This window comes from Pseudorca crassidens, chromosome 2, assembly GCF_039906515.1.
Source record: "Pseudorca crassidens isolate mPseCra1 chromosome 2, mPseCra1.hap1, whole genome shotgun sequence".
Classification (NCBI taxonomy): domain Eukaryota; kingdom Metazoa; phylum Chordata; class Mammalia; order Artiodactyla; family Delphinidae; genus Pseudorca; species Pseudorca crassidens.
In genome coordinates this window covers 5,246,719-5,267,852 of record NC_090297.1, presented here as the reverse complement: position 1 = coordinate 5,267,852, position 21,134 = coordinate 5,246,719, and the positions used below count along the sequence as shown (strand labels likewise).

The 21,134-nt window shown below is 45.9% G+C and overlaps 1 protein-coding gene across 15 annotated transcripts in view; it reads right to left on the bottom strand.

Moving 5' to 3' along the window:
* CAMTA1 (calmodulin binding transcription activator 1) overlaps positions 1 to 21,134 on the bottom strand; it is an 892,953-nt gene that overhangs the window by 436,349 nt on the left and 435,470 nt on the right. For all 15 annotated transcript variants that reach the window (XM_067718873.1, XM_067718851.1, XM_067718840.1 and 12 more), the window contains one exon: positions 11,535 to 11,670. In XM_067718873.1, the coding sequence (XP_067574974.1) occupies positions 11,535 to 11,670 (136 nt within the window). The remainder of the gene's footprint in view (positions 1 to 11,534; positions 11,671 to 21,134) is intronic.

Here is a 21,134-nt window from a genome sequence, read left to right as displayed (position 1 = left end):
AAGGCTTCTCAAGGGGCCCATTCCGGATTTAATAGTAATCCATATTCTTCCCCTGAAATGGCAAAGCGAGTCTTTGATTTCCTTATCACTGCCACAGATACATGAATCATTAGGCTGCAAACCAGCAGTGCTTCAGTTCATCACACGCCACCTCGAATATTTAATAAAATAAATCCTAAATAATCAATTCGGGAAGAGTCAACATTTCTTACACTTTTGTAATAAATGTCTACTGCTTGCATTCATCAGAAACCTGTATGTAAATCGTGGGATCCAAGATGAAAGAGAAAGTCCCTGGTCTTCTCATGCTGTCATGTAAATACTTAAACATGGACAAATACCGTCTGCACCCTCCCCACAGCCTCTGTTCTAGGGGGATGTTGGCACGTCAAACACATCCAGGCTGCTTTCGAAGCACTTTGAGCCCAAAGATGCAGGCGGTACCGCCTTTCTCTCTTCCGCGAGATCCTGATCCTTTAACCCACCTGGTCTCAGCAAGGCCACACACCATTGGCTCAGCTGTCCCTGGAAAAGGGAGCTCAGAGCGCATCACCGGGACTTGCCCACCTTCTCTGCAGCGCCATGGAGCAGTGCCTTGGGCTCATGGGAGAGACAGGATGCTTCCCAGCTTTCACCCCCAAGCTGCCCGTTGCAGGAGGCTCTGCCTAGTTTCTTCAGATGGAGAACAATTATCCCATGCCCCGTGGAATAAGCCAGATTGCCACTAAAAGTCAAGAGAAAGGAGAGACCCTAACTTCGCCAAGACAAACACAACTAACAACACTAATGTGATTGTCGGCGTGTTGTGCAAAAAACTGTTAATTCCTTGCAGAATTATAAGCTAAGTGTGAATACTGTCAGGTTGCAAACATGAATCCTAGGACACACTAGTGCTCAGATTCAAGTCCGTAAGAGGGTTTGGTGGCCAGTCCTTGATCATCCCCTGCCATCTCTCACCAGTCCCCATAGCCCCCTCCTCCTTCTAGAACCTGCTGCTGTAACCTAGAACAGAGATGGGCGAACTACATCCACGGTCCATATCTGGCCCCCAGACTGTCTTTGTAAATAAAGTTTTATTGGAACACAGTCACACCCATTCCTTAATTACATAGCCTATGGCTGCTTTCACGTTACAATAGTTGCCATGGAGACCTCTGGCCAGCAAAACTGAAACTATTTACAGGTTTCCCTGCTATCCGAAAGTAAAGCATTCCTATGAAACGTTTTGTAAGTTGAAATGGTATAAGGCAAAGAAGCAGTTACCTTAGGACACACGTAAAAAAAGCACAAAATAAATGGAGATAAAGCACAGATGCTCAGACCCAGGTCACAGCTCTGGTGACTGGATGCCGAGATGCTGAGTGTGGTCCTGGAGGAAGGAGCTTGGTGGGGTCACTCCTTCTGCTCGGAGTGCAGTATCTCCTACTACAGCTGCTGCAAAACCAACACTGAACACTATTTTCGCCTTTTTTCCTAAAAGCGAAAATTCTCTTTGGATTTCTTTCGGTTAGTGAAAACAGGTGCAAATGTAGGTCTTTTGTAAAAGCGTCCTGGTGTAAATTGAACTTTCGAAAAGTGAGGGGTCCCTGTACGGTCCAGCCCATCACAGAAGAAATACATCATTTCATTCATTCATTCATTCAAAGGTGTTTATTGGGCACCAACTGTGTACCAGGTACCATGCCAAGCACTGGGCTACAGGGGGGACATTGGATCAATGCGAGAGCAGGGCTACTTCACCTGGAGGAGAGAAGCTGAGGCAGCTGCTCAGTCATTGGCAGCCTCGCTGTGTGCTCTGCTTCCAGAGACCTGCTGTTCTCTCCCCTTCATGGCCAAGGAATAACAGGCTCAAACATCAGAGGTTTCAGTGAGATATTTTTAAAAGATGCTGGGAGTCAAGTAATGAATTACCAGACTAACTTGTAAAATTTTCCTTTACCTTTTTCTTGAGATAAGATTAGAAAAACCACCTGCCTAGGACTGAGTCACCAAGGGAGGACTCCACCAACAATAAGAGGATGGCATGTGTCAATCTTTTCCAAATGCAGTAGATCCGGGGCAGGGCCTGAGAATCTGCCCTTCTAATGAGCTCCCAGGTGGGCTGGTGCTGCTGGCTGATGGACCACACGGTGGCGAGCAAGCAGCCATGTGACTGCATATGTGTCTGTGAAGCTCTCAGCTTTTGCAGGAGTTTTGCAACAAGAAGGAGAAGCAAACCCTGAAGGGCACACGGCATTACAAGGTGTTAGAATTAAGAAGAACAAAGAGGGGCTTCCCTGGTGGCGCAGTGGTTGAGAGTCGGCCTGCCGATGCAGGGGACACGGGTTCGTGCCCTGGTCCGGGAAGATCCCACATGCCGCAGAGCGGCTGGGCCCGTGAGCCATGGCCGCTGGGCCTGCGCGTACCACAAAAAAAAAAAAAAAAAAAAAAAAGAAGAACAAAAAGGAAATGCAAGGTCATTTCATCTCTCTGGAAGAAAAACTCAAGAACCAGAAAGGTGCTCTTTCGTGAAATCACCTGCTTTCCATCTACAGTTCTGGCCTCGCATCCAGGGAGGGCTAGTGGAGGGCAGCTTAGCAGTCAGAAACCCCAACAGACTCGCACAAGAAACCAGGTGACGAGAGCCAGCAGCCGTTGAAGCAGCCCCCGCCCCAGCAGCTGTGTGAATGGCTGCTCCATCCTTCATTTATGCAGTATTGCTTCTCTCTGTCCCACTCCTGGCTGCACAAAAGCCCTTCACGGCGCCTCTATTTCCCCATGGTTTTTGCTGGCCTGTGGGAAGCGGACAGACAGAGCGACACGGGCCTGATTACTCTGCAAGCCACAATACTCCCCTGTGTTGGTGTCAACTAAAGGGGGCTGGGTGTGACTCTTCTAGGACGAGGCTGGAGACTCATGCCCTCTGAGCACCAACTGCCCCATCAGAGACAAGCCGCAGCTGCCGATGACAGAAGTCAATTTCTCCAGCAACGTTAGGGAACTGAAAGATGTGCAGAAGATGGATAACTTACTATTCAGTCAAGTGAAGGTCAGAGACATCCTTTACCCAATGCAAACAACCAAATCTGGTCATTTACTGAGGCGGGGTAGGAGATATATCATGTTCTTAAAAGGCATCCCCACCTTGCAGACGAGGCCACAAATTGTGCTTACAAAATCAAGGTTGTGTGGCCTGGGTAATGTCTATCTCTGTGCCTGCTGTATGTGGAGGCGTAGACAGAGGAAGGCCCTGGGTGAATTTTGACAGTGGTGTTCAAGGGTTTCCGTTGTAATTGAATATGCTAAAATTTCCATTCATGTCCTCGTGGGCTAATCTGCAATGATATTAAGAGACTGCTATGATAATAATTAAATACAGGCTCAGCATAGCAAGTTGGCATTCTGTGGCTCCTCCTTCACGGGGAGTTTCTACCTCAGGAAGGCTACAACCAAGCTGAAAAGGAAACTGCAAAGTATTTTACATGCTGTAATCTACCAGAGATATAAGGAAGGCAAGGAATTACAAACGTGTTTCCTTCAAAATCTTCCTGGCACCTCTTCCGCTAACAAGCTGCCTTCCAAACACCACTGGCAGGAGGCCTGCATTCCTCGAGGCAGAACCTATAAGGGCATGGAACCTGGGCTTCGGCAGACCTAGCGAGAGAGGAGGTTCCCACGACTCACTTCCCAGAGAGGGCAGGAGGGGCCCAGGCCTGGCCACACGTGGCTTCACTAGCTAACTAGTGAAGGCTTTCTTTCCTAAGCCGGGGCCGGTATCTGTCCTTGTTTTTACGGTCCCTGCATCAATAATGCGTCTGGAGAGAAACCAACTCAGTTCCGCGAGTCTTCAATGAGACCAATAGCCAAGTAGGCAAATCTGTATCTGCAAAGACTCCAGGAAACTGCTCTGCGGGTGGGAGGGCGGCCAGATAAAACACAGGGCTAAACAAATGTGAGCTTCGGAGAAGCAACAGATCACACTTTAGTGTGAGTGTATCCCCCGAATGGCATGCAGCACACTTGCACTAAAAACTCTTTTTTTTGCTTTGTTTAACTCAAGTTAAAATGTAACTGGGCATCTGTCTCTCATGTATGTATATGGGTGTGTGTAGTGTGTGTGCGTGTGTGTATGTGTGTGCGTGCATACACACTAAATCTGGCAACGCTACACAGGGAGAGTGAGCACACAGACCCTTATCACCAGAGTGAGAATATCCTGGAAGCTTGAAAGCTGTGGCTTCAGGGCAAATGGAAATAGGCAGTTCATTGTGGGAGCAAATGAACACAACTTGTTATCCCTACGCGGAGGTTGACATGGGAATATGAGAGGCTCCTAGAGGACTTGAAGTCAGAGCTAAGGCAGGTCATGCAGGGTATTCAGAGTGTTGGAGGACGAACTCCCAACCCCGGAAGTGGACAGCAAGGGGCATCCAGGCCTTCCGCAGCCCCTGGTGGCCTGAGGGAGCCAGGCTCCTGGGCTGGAGGCCCAGCGAGCTAGGGGCTCTTTCCTCTTCGACTGGTTCGAGTTATGAGGAAGGGCAGCCCAGTGGCCAGAAGGGGGCCCATCCTTTCTCCTAAAGGCTTTCCTGATCCCCAGTCTTGACAATGACCCAGGCTAGGGTGCTCAGTACTGTATCTTAAACCCTTCGTTCTCAGCACCCTGTGGACCAATAACACGTCTTCTGGGGATCCAGGTGTTTTGGAAGCCAATGAGGAATAGGGATGAGGAAACTGTGAATTTGGAAGCAACAGACCTGGGACGGTATCTTGGCTCTGATACTAACCAGCTAGGTATCCCTGGATACATTCCTTAACCTCCTGGAAATGAATTACTGCTACAGAAATGAAGATAAGGGCAGTACCTACCCAAAAGGGATGTTGCAAAGTCACTGAACGAGGTGATGCTTCTAGAGTGATGGGTACAGGACCGGGTATCCAATAGGAGCTCACTAAGTGATGCACACCGTCCTTGCTGTTGCTGTCACTAGCTGGCTGTGGTCAGGGAGGAGGAAGCTGAAGAAGGAGAAGCGAAACCAGCACCCTGGCCAGGCCTCTGGGAGCCAGCGGACTGTGAACAGACAGGGCGCTCCTGCCACTTTAAAACGTCGGTAGCTTATGTTATTTATCAGCTAAAATTTTAATCATATGAATTGTGTAGGGACATGTCACCAGGGATGCTGAGTAATTAGAAATTAAGGAAAGACTATGGATTTGAGCTCCTGAATTGATACCACCGACACACACCCAGGTAATAGGAAATTAAGTTTTAACGTGTCCGCATGCCAGCAGAATGCGGCACAAAAATTCAGATGATTAAAAGTCAGAAGAGAGCCCTGGGAGACCCTCTGAGCTGCTGCTAAACAGAGCGGCTCCCTGCACTGGAGTCATGAGACCAGACACCTGGACCACAGCTCTCGGCACCGGACGGGAGGGGTGGCTGGGACTGGACTTGAACCTGGGTTCAAGTCTCAGACATGGGACCAGTAGGGATAAAAATGCTGCCGTGACTGAACGGCAGGGCTGGGTTGAGGCTCAGATGAGGAGTACCTGTGAAGGCAGGTGGTCCTTCAGCAGATCCCACTGCTCAGAACGAGTTCCCATGGATGACTGATCAGACCCTGTCCTCAGAGAGGGAAACAAGTTCATTCTAACACCATTTCTCCATGGCAACAATCACCGCATCATATTGCAATGACCAATTTCATGTTTCTGAAAGTTTCCCAAGTAGGATGCTCTTTCGTGAGATTTCCCTGGTGGTCCAGTGGTTAAGACCCTGTGCTCCCAATGCAGGGGGCACAGGTTCGATCCCTGGTTGGGGAACTAAGATCCTGCATGCCTCGCGGTGCAGCCAAAAAATAGATAGATAAATAAAAATTTTTTAAAAAACAGTATTAAAAAAAGAATGCTCTGTCTTACTTGCCTCTCTAGATCCTGTGCTTAACAGATCACCTAGTATCTAGATACCAGATAGAGGTGTTCTAGTATCTAGAAAATACTAGACACTTAATTTATGTTTGTTGAACTGGACAGAGCTCATATAGAGTCAAAGAGAACACCTCTTCAGGAAAGGTACAGACGGAGCGCTATGGCAATGAAAGACAGGGGATAATTTCTTCTGACTGCAGATCAGGGAAGATGCCCTAGAAGGTTCAGAAGTTACAAGGCTAACACAGTCTTGACGTAGACGTGGGGAAAAGAGGTTCTGAGCAAGGGACACATTATACGGTGTAGACCAGTGGGCGCATGGCAAGTCTGAAGAAGAACGGGGTGAAATAAGACATCCACAGACCAAAGCTACACGATCGCTTACGGAAAGCAAAAAATCTGTATTCTGTTGAAAAGCACAGAGTGGCAACATGCAGACTCACTTGACCTTTTGTGAGCTTCTGCCACTCAGCTGTTTCATCAGCCCACTCACTTACCCCTTATCTATTCATTGCTGTTTCCCAAACCCAATTTGGGCACCATGCATGTTTGTGGTTGGCTATTTTAAATATTTTCCATCAGCTGCAAGCAAGATACCTATTTATCTGACGGCTGCAAGCGGAGCTGAAATGATCTGACATCGCCACGAGGCAGACAGTTATTTCATGCCCTGTTAATTCCTAATGCGGTAACTACAAAATCATTCCTACTTTTAAAAGAGGTGCTTTTTTTTTTCTTCTTAATACGTGGCCTAAGTGTCCAAATAAAGAATATCACTTCTAATGAGGCCACGTCCAAATACATAACCTTGCCTGCCACTTCCCCATGCAAGCCGGGGCTTTGAGCTTTCAGGCACTTAGTTGAGAAGTCAAAGCAGCTTTTCATTCTTTCAGGCAGCACAAAGAGGTCAGCAAAACCAAACTCTCTCTTCACTGCTGAAAATTCTGGTCAGAGGCAATGGCTGGCATTTCTGCTGGGCAGATGGTCCAGGCCAGGGGGTACCTGTCGACCTCGGAACGGGCTCAGTGGGGAAGGATGCCTTTCTCCGTGCTACCCACAGTCAAGCCAACAGCTTCTGTGCAATGTCCACGCATCGGTTCCAAAGGCAGGACGTCACGGCAAGGCACGCCTTGTGATCAGAGCAGAGAGCCTCGTCCCCAGGCGGGGGAGTATCTGGTCTGCAAAGGGCTGAGAGAGATGCTCACACGTCACAGTTCTGGGCCCCTGTTGCTGTAAATCATGTTAGCTACTTTTCAGCAGCCTCTGTCTCTGCCCATCGCTCGTTTCCATCCCTACGCCCTCACTGTCCAGCCCTCACCAGCACCTGGTTCCCTGCGTTTCTTAAGACCAAGTCTGCCTTAGGCGCCCCTGCTATGTGTTCGGTCCAGAGCCTCGTAAGTCTTCCATCCCAGCCCTCATGACCCCGCGATAAAGTTGTCCCCATGAGAAGGGGAGTGCCCTTGTTGACATCACTACATCCTCGGTACCTCTCCCAGTGCTGGTGGGTAGAAAGCATTCAACAGCTGGCTGATGAACGAAGGGTACGTGCTGGACTTGACCCAAAACCCCGCCAGAATGCCCAGGGCAAGCGCTCACGCTGCAGAGCCAGGCGGATCTCGGCTCACGTCCCAGCTCTGCATTGATTCGTGGCGGGATGTGGAGCAAGAGAAGCCCTCGCGAGGTACCATCTCTTCATGTGTGAAACGGGTGTGGTCACATGTACCTGGTGTGGACGTTCTGAGAAGGGTCGAGTGAGATGGTGTACAGGACATTTGTAAGCCTGTGGCCAGGGGTGGCTCCTGTCATGGGAACCCAGCAGTGAAAGGGCTAGGAAGTCGACAGCCTGGATTCTGAGACACCCGGCGATTTCAGGAGAGAGGGCTGAGGGAGGACAGGGCAGAAGACAGCCCCGCAGGCTTCTGGGGCCAGAGAAGAGCACCATGAACTTGAAAAATACTCTTCCAGCTTGGCCCAAAGAACAACATCTCCTTGGGCTGACTTCACCCAGCTCATCCCACCCATGGCGTGGTGATCCTGGAGACACGGGGGCACCAGGTGTGCCTCTCTGCATTCAGGAAGTGCTCCCCCCACCACCAGAGGTCCTCTCCCCGCACACCCCAGGCCCCAGGTCAGCAGGCATCAATCTACCTGGAGAGCAGGACCCGCTTCAGGCCTGCTGAGATTTCATCTGATGAAATGTTGACATCGCAACCACCTTCTTTTTCCTCCCTGCCAACCTCTGTCACCCCAGGAAACCTTATTGAGCTGGCTTCTCCTTGGCTTATAGACAAGACAACTAATCACGGACCTAAGAGCTCATCAACTTCTAAAGCGGCTGCCCCCCCGTCCTGGGCCTGGATGAGAAAATCAATGTGCCTTTGAGTTGCCTGTGTAACCAGGGGCCTCAGCCTCTGAGAACAAAAGAAGCCAGACCTCTGAGCAGTTCCACGAACAGGGCTGGAAGCTTCCCTGGCCTGAGGGAAGGCTTACAGCAAGTGATATGTTAAATGGTAAATCCGAATATCTATCATGCCCTCGAACTGAGGAAAGCAGCCGGAGTGGTAGAAAATCACAACTCCAAGACCCTGGGCGGGACTGTCTGCCTCACCCAACGGTAGGGGCAGCTGGCTGGCGCCCTACCTGGCATGATATATGTACTAAGTCAATGGGAACCACCTGACTGAATCCACTGAAGAAGGAAGCAGAGTCCGGACTGGGAAGCCCCCCTCCTGTGAGATGCAAAACCCAGGTATATATGCATTGCAATTTCCCGGGTGGGAAGGCCCACCTGCCTACTGTCCCCTGCATGACAACGGGGCTTCCCAGCCACTGGTCCAGATCAGAGCAAATGCAGGAGAAACGTCGGTGAGATGTGGGGCTGCTCTTGCCGGATAAATCTTCCTTTGGGGCTGTTTAAAAATCATGCCCACGGTAGACAGTCCACAGCAAAGGACATCCACGAACACGAGAATGAGCTCGTCCCCACGAATAACTAAGAAAAACCCAAGTTCAGACTGCACGGGGTATCATCTTTCACCCATCAGCGTGGGAGAGGGTGCAGAAGTAATGGTCATTCTCAGTGCTGGTGGGCAGGTAGTTAGCACAGCCCCTTGGGAGCCATTTGACAGCATCCAGTTAAACTGAAAATACTCAGACCCTACACCCAGCAATGCCAGGTCTGGGTTGCACACGTGCACAAGCAGACATGGATGAGAACGTCAACTGAAGTATCGTAACATTGGAAACCAGGAAAGAACCCAAAAGTCCACCGACCAAGGAGTGACTCAAACGCTTATACACTTGAATACTATAGAGCAGTTCCAAGGGAAGGGGGATCTCAGAATCCAAAGGCTAAGAGAGAAAGTTAAGCTAGGAAACACTACGTTACACAGACAATCCCCCCCAACTTTAAGAGCTTCACTTATGGCCCATCTCACCCAGGAAGCTTCTCTGATCATCCCCGCCCACCCTGAACTCCCAGGACACTTCTCTGAAACGCTCAGCCTTCTGTACTCCTCAGTACAGTTCATGACTTGTAGGTATGGACACGGCTACCTCCTCGATTTAAATGCGAGTCCCTGGGGCAGAGAACGCGGCTCCTATGTTCTCAGTAGACACCACAGGGCCCTGCACAGAGTAGGGGCCACAGTCAACGTCTGCTGATCGACTCAATGGGACAGCTCCCCAAGCCCAATGGGAGCGACCACCACACTTCACACCCGCCTGGGGCCTCACTCTCCAAGAACCTGAAAACACACCCCTTGTGCTGCTGCTAAATTCCTCCAAGCCCGCCTCCCGTTCCTACTGCCCTGCTGTTGCTCACGCCCAGAAAGTCATGGAAACCCCGCACTGTCTTGTCCATCCCCTTCCTCGGCGGTCTGAGGGTCCAGGCCGCCCCCACACACACATGTCTACATGTTAGACTGCAAGTGAGGAAGCCACGAGTAACTCCGAACATAAGTATGGCCTAAGAATAACCATAAATCATTCTGATTCCATCCAGTGAGGATTCTAACTTATAACAGGAGGGAAGGAAAGGAACACTGTGGCTTTTTTTTTTTCCCCTGAGCTTTGGTTGCTGCTGAGGAAGAATCCCACCCTGCTGTTACTTACAACCAGAAGTTCCTGACTTACATAGTACGGAGATGAAATATACCAGAGGCCCACAGGCATGGGGGCTGATGGCGAGGTTTGGGTGTGAATTCCCACAGCACAGTGGCCCCTCACTTGCCCCTCCCCCACTTCTCGCTTTCTATCTATTCCTCCATCTAGGAGGGTACCAGCAAAGCCCCACCTCCGTCAGTTTCGGTAACAATGGCTACTCCGTTTGCACTATCACCAGTCACAGTCCTGGAGTTGGGTTTGGAGCAGCATGTTCTGGTAATCTGCATTTGAATGTTTCGTGCAGTTGCTTCTATCAGCCGTGCAAACACTGAGCCCAGGAGAACACAGGAAACTGGGATTTCTCCTATCCCGCCTTTTTCTTTGTTCATCATCATAAAGCATTGTTACTAGGTGTTTAAAAAAAAAAAACGCAAAAGCATACAATCCAAGTTATCTCTCTCTGTGGAGCAATAGAATAAAAGCCATTGGATGCTGTTTTAACAGCCGTAAAAGCACATGATTAATATAGAGGAAGTCACAATGATGAAGTGCGTCACAAAGCACGTCGGCGTGGAGGGAGCCGTTGAACTCGAGTGGGTCCTGGAGATTAATCCTGACACACTGGAGGACCCAACGCACCAGCGGACTCTGGGAGCCCCTCTCTGACCTCTGTGAATTCCCAGGTGGCTCACAGCCAGCTTCCCAGCTCCTGGCCCAGGACAGCAGCTGGCATACTCCCGGGGAAGATCCTGTACAAGGATCACCAGGGAAAGCAGAGAAGTGGGTGCTCACCAACTCACTGCCCAGAATGCACCACGATTCACACCCTCTCTCTCCCGCTGTGACACATGGCTCAGGCCCTCAAACAATGGAAAAGAGGAACCGGGGGACGTCTCCATGGCTCCTCCACAGTGAGAGCACGTGGGGTCAGGAAGATACCAAGGGAACCAGACTGCACCCTGTCCTCCCGCAATCTGAAGTTTGCACAACATCCCAGGATGCTTTCTACTGTGCCCACCTCTGTCCCAGCCCTGCAACACACCTTGTTATCCTTAATACCTGTGAGCTCCCTGAGGTTGCAACACCCAGTGGGAAACGGAAGCGTTCGTGAATAGAGAGAGGGAAGCCAGGCTCTGGTTGGGGATCACCACTCCCATGGGATCCGCTCAACAGAGGCGTCCCTGGCCCCCTCAAGAGGGAGATGCCTTACACAGCTCCCTCTTTCCTCCCGAACTCTCAAGGCACCGGAGGCTCCTTGTGATTCTGCAAGAATCTTGCTGATCCCAATCTGTACACCAATGACTCTCAAGAAACAGGAGCGTCTTAGTTACATCTGGTTTCAGGGAAAACTTAAATGGCGACACAGGGTAAAAAGTTAGGAAAAAAGAAAAACAACAAACGGGGTCTTGACAAACAAAATACTGTCGACAGTAAGTGCCTGGCATCAAATGACCCGAAACCATTTCCATCCTATTGCAGCCCAGAAATGCCATCTGCAGAACAAGGGAGCCTTGTCTGCTCTTTACCTCTACTCCCTGGACCTTCAGTTTCATGTGGTCCTCTCTGGTCGTTTTCCCATCTTTCCTCTTTTTCCAGCAATACCCATCTTTCCTGTATTTCACTTTCTTCCTGTTGTAGAGGATCATTGAGCCATTCTGCGGTCTGGAAACAACAAACAGTTAAGTTACCAAGAGAACCGAGCAGAAGAAAAATTTATGAAGAAAGATATCGTAGACCAGTAAAAGTCTCTACAGAAGAGCAATATTCCACATTTGCTGGGACATAATTTTTCACCTTTTACTGCAGCTCCCTGGATTAACCATGTTTTTTTTTTTATCATAGAGAATTTTTATTTTTTTATTATTTTTTAACATCTTTATTGGAGTATAATTGCTTTACAATGGTGTGTTAATTTCTCCTTATAACAAAGTGAATCAGCTATACATATACATATATCCCCATATCTCCTCCCTCTTGCGTCTCCCTCCCACCTTGTTACATTCTTTTTTTTTCACATCTTTCTTGGAGTATAATTGCTTTACAATGGTGTGTTAGTTTCTGCTTTATAACAAAGTGAATCAGTTATACATATACATATGTTCCCATCTCTCTTCCCTCTTGCGGCTCCCTCCCTCCCACCCTCCCTATCCCACCCCTGCGGGTGGTATGGCCATGCAAAATTTGCTTGTGGATTTGGTAGCTAATGAATTAAATGTGTCAATGATAGGCTTAAAAAACATCCCCTTAGTAATATCCACTATCTAATCAGGATATATGGTGTGGGAGCCCGAGCTCTGCCCTGAAAACTAGGAAAAGCAGAAAGGAAGCAAAAAGAGCCGGGAGCGTTACGGCGGCCGGCAATATCTTACCTCTTGTAGAAAGATTTTCTGCACAGTTTTTAATCCATCACCTAACATTAGTAAATAAATAAGTCTAACGCAGACACTAGATGACTACGTTAAGAACAGACCAATGGAGAAACTAGTCGCTGAGGCCAGACGCTCTTGATTCATTGCCTGCATTTAGATTACTGCTGGATGCGCAAGAGCCCTACAGCCCTTCTTCCCAAGCAAGCGAAGTACCTGATTCTTTCCCATTTGGGCTTCAGTTGTGAAAGGGCTCAGCACTGCCAGGCAAATGTGTCTACTCGGTCCACGACCACCATATCTTAGAAAAATAGTTACCCACTTGCTAAATGCTAAGAGTGGGATGGCCGTTCTCTGTGCCGTTTAAAAAGAACAAAGAGAATCTTGCATTTCCCTAGAAGACCCCAAGCGTCAACCACAAAGAGCAGAGGACGTTTACGCTCATCCGTGTAGCCGTAGCGGTGACAAATTTTGGTTTGGAGACAACAAGGAGACAAAGAACTAAACTCCCCCGGCAGCTGAGGGCAAGTGCTATGGTAAACCTTCCAGCAGCTGGGGGCAGGTCCATCCTTTAAGGAAGATGCCCCCGAAAGCTACAAGACACGGCGCACCAGCCCTAGCCAGCTGTGCCACTCTCCACCTGAAGGCTCAACACAGAAAAAGGAAAGGGAAGTGATCTGTGCACCCAGGGGACCACACAGGCCTTCCAGCTCCTTCCTAGCCGGGGTGAGAGAGCTCCTGACACAAACAAGGCAAAGGAAGTGGTTTCTTCTTTTTCTTTTTTTAATCAATATATTTTGTATTGAAGTATAGTTGATTTACAAGGTTGTGTTCATTTCTGCCGTACAGCAAAGTGATTCAATTATACATATATACACATTCTTTTTTAAAATATTCTTTCCCAGTATGGTTTACGATAGGATATTGAATATAGTTCTCTGTGCTGTACAGTAGGACCTTGTTGTTTATCCATTCTATATATAACAGCTTACATCTGCTGACCCCAAACTCCCACTCCGTCCCTCCCCCAACCCCCCGCCCCCTTGGCAACCACCGGTCTGTTCTCTATGTCCGTGATTCTGTTTCTGTTTCATAGATAGGTTCCTTCTGATGCAAGTCGGCTCCTGTTTCTCTGCTGTGGCAGAGGTGAGAAAGCAAGCAGCCAGTCTTCCCCGGGGCTGGGGCAAGAGCCCCCACCCCTTTCTTTTCTTTTCCTTTGAACTATGGGCCACTTCACTGTTGGGCACAGAACGTTGGCTATTGATGTCTTACTATTCCACTGTCTGTAGGGGAAGAAAAAATCACTCCAGGTTGACAGCAGCTAATTGTAGTTCCCACCCAGCCGGGCTGTGCCATTCAGCGGCCAGGTGATGATTAAACAGCAATTCCATTGGAAATTATCGACTTTCAGCAGCGACTCCCAACACTTCATTGTTTGCCAATCACCGTGCGGTTGGTTTGTGTCAGTGTTGGTTTCCTCCCCAAGTCTGCGCGACTAAAACAATGGGGAAGCAGCTCCACGCGCTGTCACAACCTGTCACCTGACGGTATCTGTCTCGCACTTACGAGGCTGCACTGAAAACCTTACAGTCCTCTTTCATTTCTGAATGGCAGGCGGGCTGGAATACGGTCCCCACGGTGCCGGCCCCTTTCCACTTCAGCCCCGCTCTAGGTACAGGCACCCAATCTTCAGAGTGCTGTGAGTCCTCTCGCTCCCTAAAAGACCCATTAGAAGGACCCCAAAGTCCAACGGCTGCGCTTAAGCCACTGTCCAAGGAATAAGCAAAGGAAGACATCTCAACAAATAGACGGGCTCTGCTTGTCTCGCCCCCTCCAAACAGGAAAGAAGACACTCACGAGAGTGTTGCAGGGACTCCCTCAGTCCCAGAATACTCATCTGCTAAAGAAGACAGGACATTAATCCAATCCAGCTTCTCGTGAGCTAAGACAGGAAGTGTGATTTGCTCCATCCTCTTGCCCTATCTAAACATGGTCAGTGAACCTCAGCAGTGTCTTCAGGCCAACTGTCCACAGATCACAAACGGTATGACCCAGAGAGAGGGGACGCCCCCAGACACCATCATATCCACAGTCAGAATAACAACGGCACCCACCCGAGGAAACCCATCTTCCTCTGGTGACCTACCCTTTGCGTTCTGGGAGCATGAGGGGCCCTGTCATCTAACACTTTCAGTAGGACATAATCCCACAGGGGACCAGAGTGTCCAACTTAAATGGCCTTAATAAATGGAATCATCATTTTAACTTGCAATAATGAGCAACCTAATAGTGTTTAATCTGCCACTCGGATTTTATTAGAACTTGCTCTGCTCTGCGTGATGGGGGAAGGTCCTCCCCGCACAGTTCACGGGTCCTGAGAATGGCAAAGGGAAAGCCAGACAGGCTGCACGCAGAGGGGCCCACGTGCCCCACGATGCAAAGGAAGTGAGGCTGCGCCACCTCCCAGAGCACAGTCAAGAGCAAGTCGGCGCTGGTGGGAGGGATCTGAGGAAGACAGGGGGCCAGAGCACTGCCCTGGGGAGAAGGAGAAGTGGGCCAGACTGTGAGAGAGGGGGGCCGTCAGGGGAGAGCTTTGATAAGTTTCATGACAGCATGAAAGGGAGCACCCATCTGAGAAGAGCAAAGAAGCAGGAATGGAGTTGAGGACAGAAGGTGATGGCAACTGCAAGGACGAGGCACAAAAGTCCTGCCACACGACAATGTCACCAGCTCTCAGTTACTGTCAGCGCTAGGGGAGCGTGCCACGTGTGGCCTACGTCTGCTTCTATGTCTACATCTGCATCTATATCTACATCTACATGTCTACATCTATGCCTACGTCTACATCTATATCTACAACTACATCTGTATCCAGTCTATATCTACGTCCGTATCTCCATCTATGTCTATATCAATGTCTACACCTGTGTCTACGTCTACATTTATGTCCACATCTCTATGTCTATATCTACATCTATGTCTACATCTACTTCTGTATCCAGGTCTATATCTACACCTGTGTCTCCAATATGTCTATATCTATGTCTACACCTGTGTCTATGTCTACATCTACATCTATGTCTATATCTACATCTCCATCCATGTCTACATCTACATCTGTATCTTCATCTCCATCTATGCCTACATCTATATCTGTCTACACCTGTGTCTCTATCTACATCTATGCCCGTACCTACACCAATATCTATGTCTACACCTATGTCTGTATCTGTATCTATATCTCTATCTACATCTACATCTATGTCTCTATATCTCATCTATATCTCCATCTATGTCTACATCTATGTCTCTATCTACATCTGTATCTACACCCACATCTATGTCTACACCTATGTCTGTATCTGTATCTATATCTACATCTATATCTGGATCTACACCTATTTCTATATCTATGTCTGTCTCTATAACCTACATTTTTTCATCCTCACAGCAACCCTACGAGGTAGGTATTATTACCATCCCCAACATAAAGATGAGGAAATCAAGCCTTTCTAGCCAGAAAGTGACTGAGCAGGATTCACTTGGAGTCACTGTGGCTCTCCAGAGCTTCCTCCAAGGCATGGACTGGGGGGAGCAGGATTCACTTGGAGTCACTGTGGCTCTCCAGAGCTTCCTCCAAGGCATGGACTGGGGGGCCAGTCCCGGTTTGAATCCCAGTTCTGCTCTACTGGCTGGGTGAACCCTGATGCCCTGAAAGCACCCCTCACCCAATGGACGGGGATTTGGTGGGTGGCTTCCCAGCTTCCTCACTTCCTGTCCGGGTTGGGATAACACAGAAGCCATCCAGACCTCCTCGCCCCATGGTTAGGATAACTCTAGGTACTCTGTACTGTCCCCCAGAGCACAAGCTCCAGTCACCCACTGTGGTGACTTGCTGGGAAAAAAATACCCTTTCTTTGTATGCCTCCGCTTCCTCTCTCACGTTCATACTCCCCCTCTGTTGCTTCCTGGGACAACCTCTCAAATAAACTGCCTGTACTGACATCCTCATCTCAGGACCTCCTTCTGGGAGAAGCCGAACTAAGGCTGACAGTGTAAGAGGGTCTTGGGAAAACAATCGAAGTCCTCCATTGCAGCAGGGAGAGGAATGTCAAGGGGAAAAAAGGTGAACAACCAGCAGGTTCTTTCTAACGGGAGGTTTCTAGGCAAGAAACCTTTTAATCTAAGAAACTAATAGTTAGCAAAGCCAGTAACACTTGGTGCAGTATGGTAAAAAGATCATGGGACCAATGGAAAATCTGCTGCAAATTATAAAAGTAAACAAGCAGGTATAAAATTAAGATACATAATCAACAAAATATATATGCTTATATAATAGCTTATGTGTGTGTGTCATATATACACACACACACACAAATAAAACAGACAGAAGGAATGACAGAAGACGCCATTTACTAGAGAAAAAGAAAATGAAGTACCTAGGCATAAATATAATAAGAAATTCCCAAAACCTAAGGAGAAAAACTATCTAAAAGACACAAAAGTAGGTTTCAATAAATGAACGTAAGAAAAAGTTAGGATCATAAAAATGTCAATCTTCCCAAAGTTAATTTATCAATGTAACATAATGGCAACAAGAATCCCAGCAGAGTATTTTTTCTGTGTCTAGAAAAATTTATTATAAAGTTTATTGGGAGGGGAAAAAAACAAGGACGGGCAGAAAGATTCCAATAAAGAGCACCAAGGTTTAGAGGCTAGCCCTACCAGCTATTAACACATTCTGTAAAGCCTCTCTCTCTCTCTCTCTCTCTCTCTCTCTCTCTCTCTCTCTCTCTATATATATATATATATATATATATATCGCTATATATATATATATATTTTTTTTTTTTTTTGCAGTACTCGGGCCTCTCACTGTTGTGGCCTCTCCCATTGCTGAGCACAAGCTCCAGATGCGCAGGCTCAGCGGCCATGGCTCACGGGTCCAGCTGCTCCGCGGCATGTGGGATCTTCCCGGACCGGGGCACGAACCCGTGTCCCCTGCATCGGCAGGCGGACTCTCAACCACTGTGCCACCAGGGAAGCCCAAGCCTCTATATTTTAAAAAGTATGGAATTGTCATACAAATAAATAGACAGCCAACAGAACAGAATAGAAAATCCAGAACTATCCCCACTTACATACACAAATTTAGTATACAGTGAAGGAGGTATCTCAAGTCAGTGGGAGGAGACTGACTTTGTAATAAGTGATGTTGGCACGTGGAAAAAAAGATAAAATTGAATCAATCCTTCACATCTTACAAGCAGCATAAATTCCAAGTGGACCAGAGATTTAAATGCAATAAAGAAAATCATACATTACTCTAGAAGAAAATGCAGGTGAATTTCTCTAAGCTGAAAGTGGAGAAAACTTTCCTAAACATGATCAAAAATCTAGCAACAATGTGTGAAAGATAGGTACATCTGATCACATAAAAATGAAACCGCCAGACCATTTTCCAAAGTGGGTGCATGATTTTACATTCCCGCTAGAAATACATGGGGATTCCAAAGGCTCCCCACCCTCCCCAATAGTTGGCATTGTCTGTCTTTTGGATTATAGCCATCCTAGTAGGTGTGTGGTAGGGTTTTAATTTGCATTTCCCTAATGACTAATGATGTAGAGCATCTTTTCATGTCCTTATTAGCAATTCATGTAATTTCTTTGGTAAAATGTCTATTTGAATCTTTTGCCCATTTTAAATTTAGTTGTTTGTCTTCTTCTTTTTGAGTTGTAAGAGTTATTTACATAAAATCTGGTTACAAGCCCTTCATCAGATATGTGATTTGCAAGTATTTTCTCCCAATCTATGTCTCTCTTTTTTTTTTTAATTGCTTCTTTTAAGGAGCGAAGGGTTTCAATTTTGGTAGAGTACGATTTATCTATTTTTTCTTTTATGAATCATGCTTTTAGTGTCATACCTAAGAACTTTTTGCCTAACCCAAGATTGCAAAAATCTTCCCTTGTATTTTCTTCTAAGAGTTTCATAATTTTAGCTCTTACATTTACGTCTATGATGCATTCAAGTTCATTTTTGTGTATGGTGTGAGGTAAGGGCCTAAGTTGGTTTTTGGCACATGGATATCCAATCATCCCAGTGCCATTTGGTTTTGGTTTTATTTAAAAAAAAAAAAAAAAGGGTATCCTCTTCCCCAATGAATTGCTTTTGTACCTTTGTTGAACATAAATTGACCATAAACATAAGGCTTTATTTCTGGACTTCATATTCTATTCTATTTTCTATCTTTATGTCAATACTATACTGTCTCGATTGTTGCAGCTTTATAGTAAGCTTTGAAGTCGGGGCGATAAGTCCTCCAACTTTGTTCTTATTTTCAAAATTGTTTTAGCTATTCTAGGTCCTTTGTATTTCTGTATACATTTTAAGATTGGTTTTTTTCATGGACAAAATGAAAAAAAAATCTTAAAATGTATACAGAAATACAAAGGACCTAGAATAGCTAAAACAATTTTGAAAAATAAGAACAAAGTTGGAGGACTTATAGAAAAAATATTTGCAAATTATATGACCAATAAAGGGGTTAATATCCAACATGATAAACAGCTCATACAACTCAACATCAAAAAATCCTATTTAAAAATGGAAGAAGAACTGAATAGACATTTTTCCAAAGGATAAATGCAGATGGTCAACAGGCACATGAAAAGATGCTCAACGTCACTAATCATCAGGGAAGTGCAAATAAAAACCACAATGAGATATCACGTCACACCTGTCAGAATGGTCATCATCAAAAAGAACACAAATAACAAATGGTGGAGAGGATGTGGAGAAAAGGAAACCCTTGTACACTGTTGGTGGGAATGTAAATTGATGCATTTACTGTGGAAAACAGCATGGAGATTTATGAAAAAACTAAACATAGAACTACCATATGACCCAGCAATTCCACTCCTGGGTTTATACCTGAAAAAAACAAAAACACTAATTCAAAAAGATACATGCACCCCTATGTTCACAGCAGCATTATTTACAATAGCCAAGATATGGAAGCAACCTAAGTGTCCATCACAGATGAACAGATAAAGAAGATGTTGATATCTATATACAATGGAATACCAGTCACAAAAAAGAGTGAAATTTTGCCATTTGCAGCAACATGCATGGACTTGGAGGGCATTATACTAAGTAAAATAAGTCAGACAGAGAAAGACAAATACTGTATGATATCACTTATATGTGGAATCTAAAAAATACAACAAACTATTGAATATAACCAAAAAGAGGCAGACTCACAGATATAGAGAACAACTTAGTGGTTACCAGTGGGAAGAGGGAAGGGGTGAGGGGGAATATAGGAGTAAGGGGTTAGAGGTACAACTATTAGGTATAAAATAAGCTACAAGGATATAGTGTACAACACGAGGAATACAGCAAATATTTTACAATAGTTAAAAATGGTGTATAGCCTTTAAAAATTGTGAATCACTATATTGTACACCTGTAATTTATATAATATCATACAACAACTATACTTCAATTAAAATAAAAGATTCATTCGACAATTTCTGCAACAACAATAACAACAACACAAAAGCCCACTTGGATTTTGACAGGGGTTTCATTGAATCTTGAAATCAGTTTGGACATAATTGCCATCTTAACAGTAGTGAATCTCCCAATTGTTTCCTATCACAAAACATAGAATATCCCTTCACTTATGTAAATCTTTAATTTCTCTCAATAAGACTTTGTAGTACAGGTTTTACACTTTGTACATTAAATTTATCTAAGTACTTTATTCTTTGTGATGCTATTGTGAATGGAATTGCTTTCCTAATTTCATTTTTGGATTGTTCATTTCCACTGAAATAGAAATATGATTGATCTTTGTATATTGATCTTGTATCCTATGACCTTGCTAAACTTATTTATTAGTTCTGATAATTTTTTTGCAGATTCTTTCAGATCTTCTATGTATATAATCAAGTCACTTGTGAATAAATGTTGTTTCACTTCTTTCTTTCTATTCTAGATGCCTTTCATTTCTTTTTCTTGCCTTATTGCACTGGTTAGAACCTCCAGTACAAGGCTGAATAGAAGTGGTAAGAGGAAACACCCTTGTCTTGTTCTTCATCTTAGAGGGAAAACATTGTTTCACCATTAAGTATAACATGAACCATATCAAAGACTTAAAAATCATGTGAAAAGGACCCAGGAGCCAACTTGAAGAGGCTCCCACTAACCAAAGATGGGACGATTTGAACATCAATAAGAATAGTAACAATGGATTAAAACACATTAAATATGTTTAAACCCATAAGTTCATAAATGATCTTAAAGAACACAAAAAATTAATTGATTATTGTTGGAGGATGGTAGCTATGCAATACATTATTTTGAAAACTAAAAAAAGAAAGAGAAGGAAGGAAAGGAAGGAAGGAAGGAAGGAAGGGAGGGAGGAAAGAAGGAAGGGAGAAAGAATCAGGCATTTATGCTACCTTCCCTGTGCAAACTGTTCCTTTAAGTAGCAAACAGCAGAAGAGAGGACTTTCCCTATAAAAGTATTCCAGACAATAAATGAAGTGAGAGAATTAAAATATCACCATTTTGCAACCTCTAATGAATTAATGGATTATCAACAGTGACTGACATCACAAAAGAGATACAACCAGATAGTATGTGTCCCTGATGGAAGAACATTTTGCTGTAAGCAAAAAACAAAAGGAACTTGAAATTATTCAGGCCTCTTGATCTAACTACAACTTTATAAGATCTACAGAGGGCAGATGAGC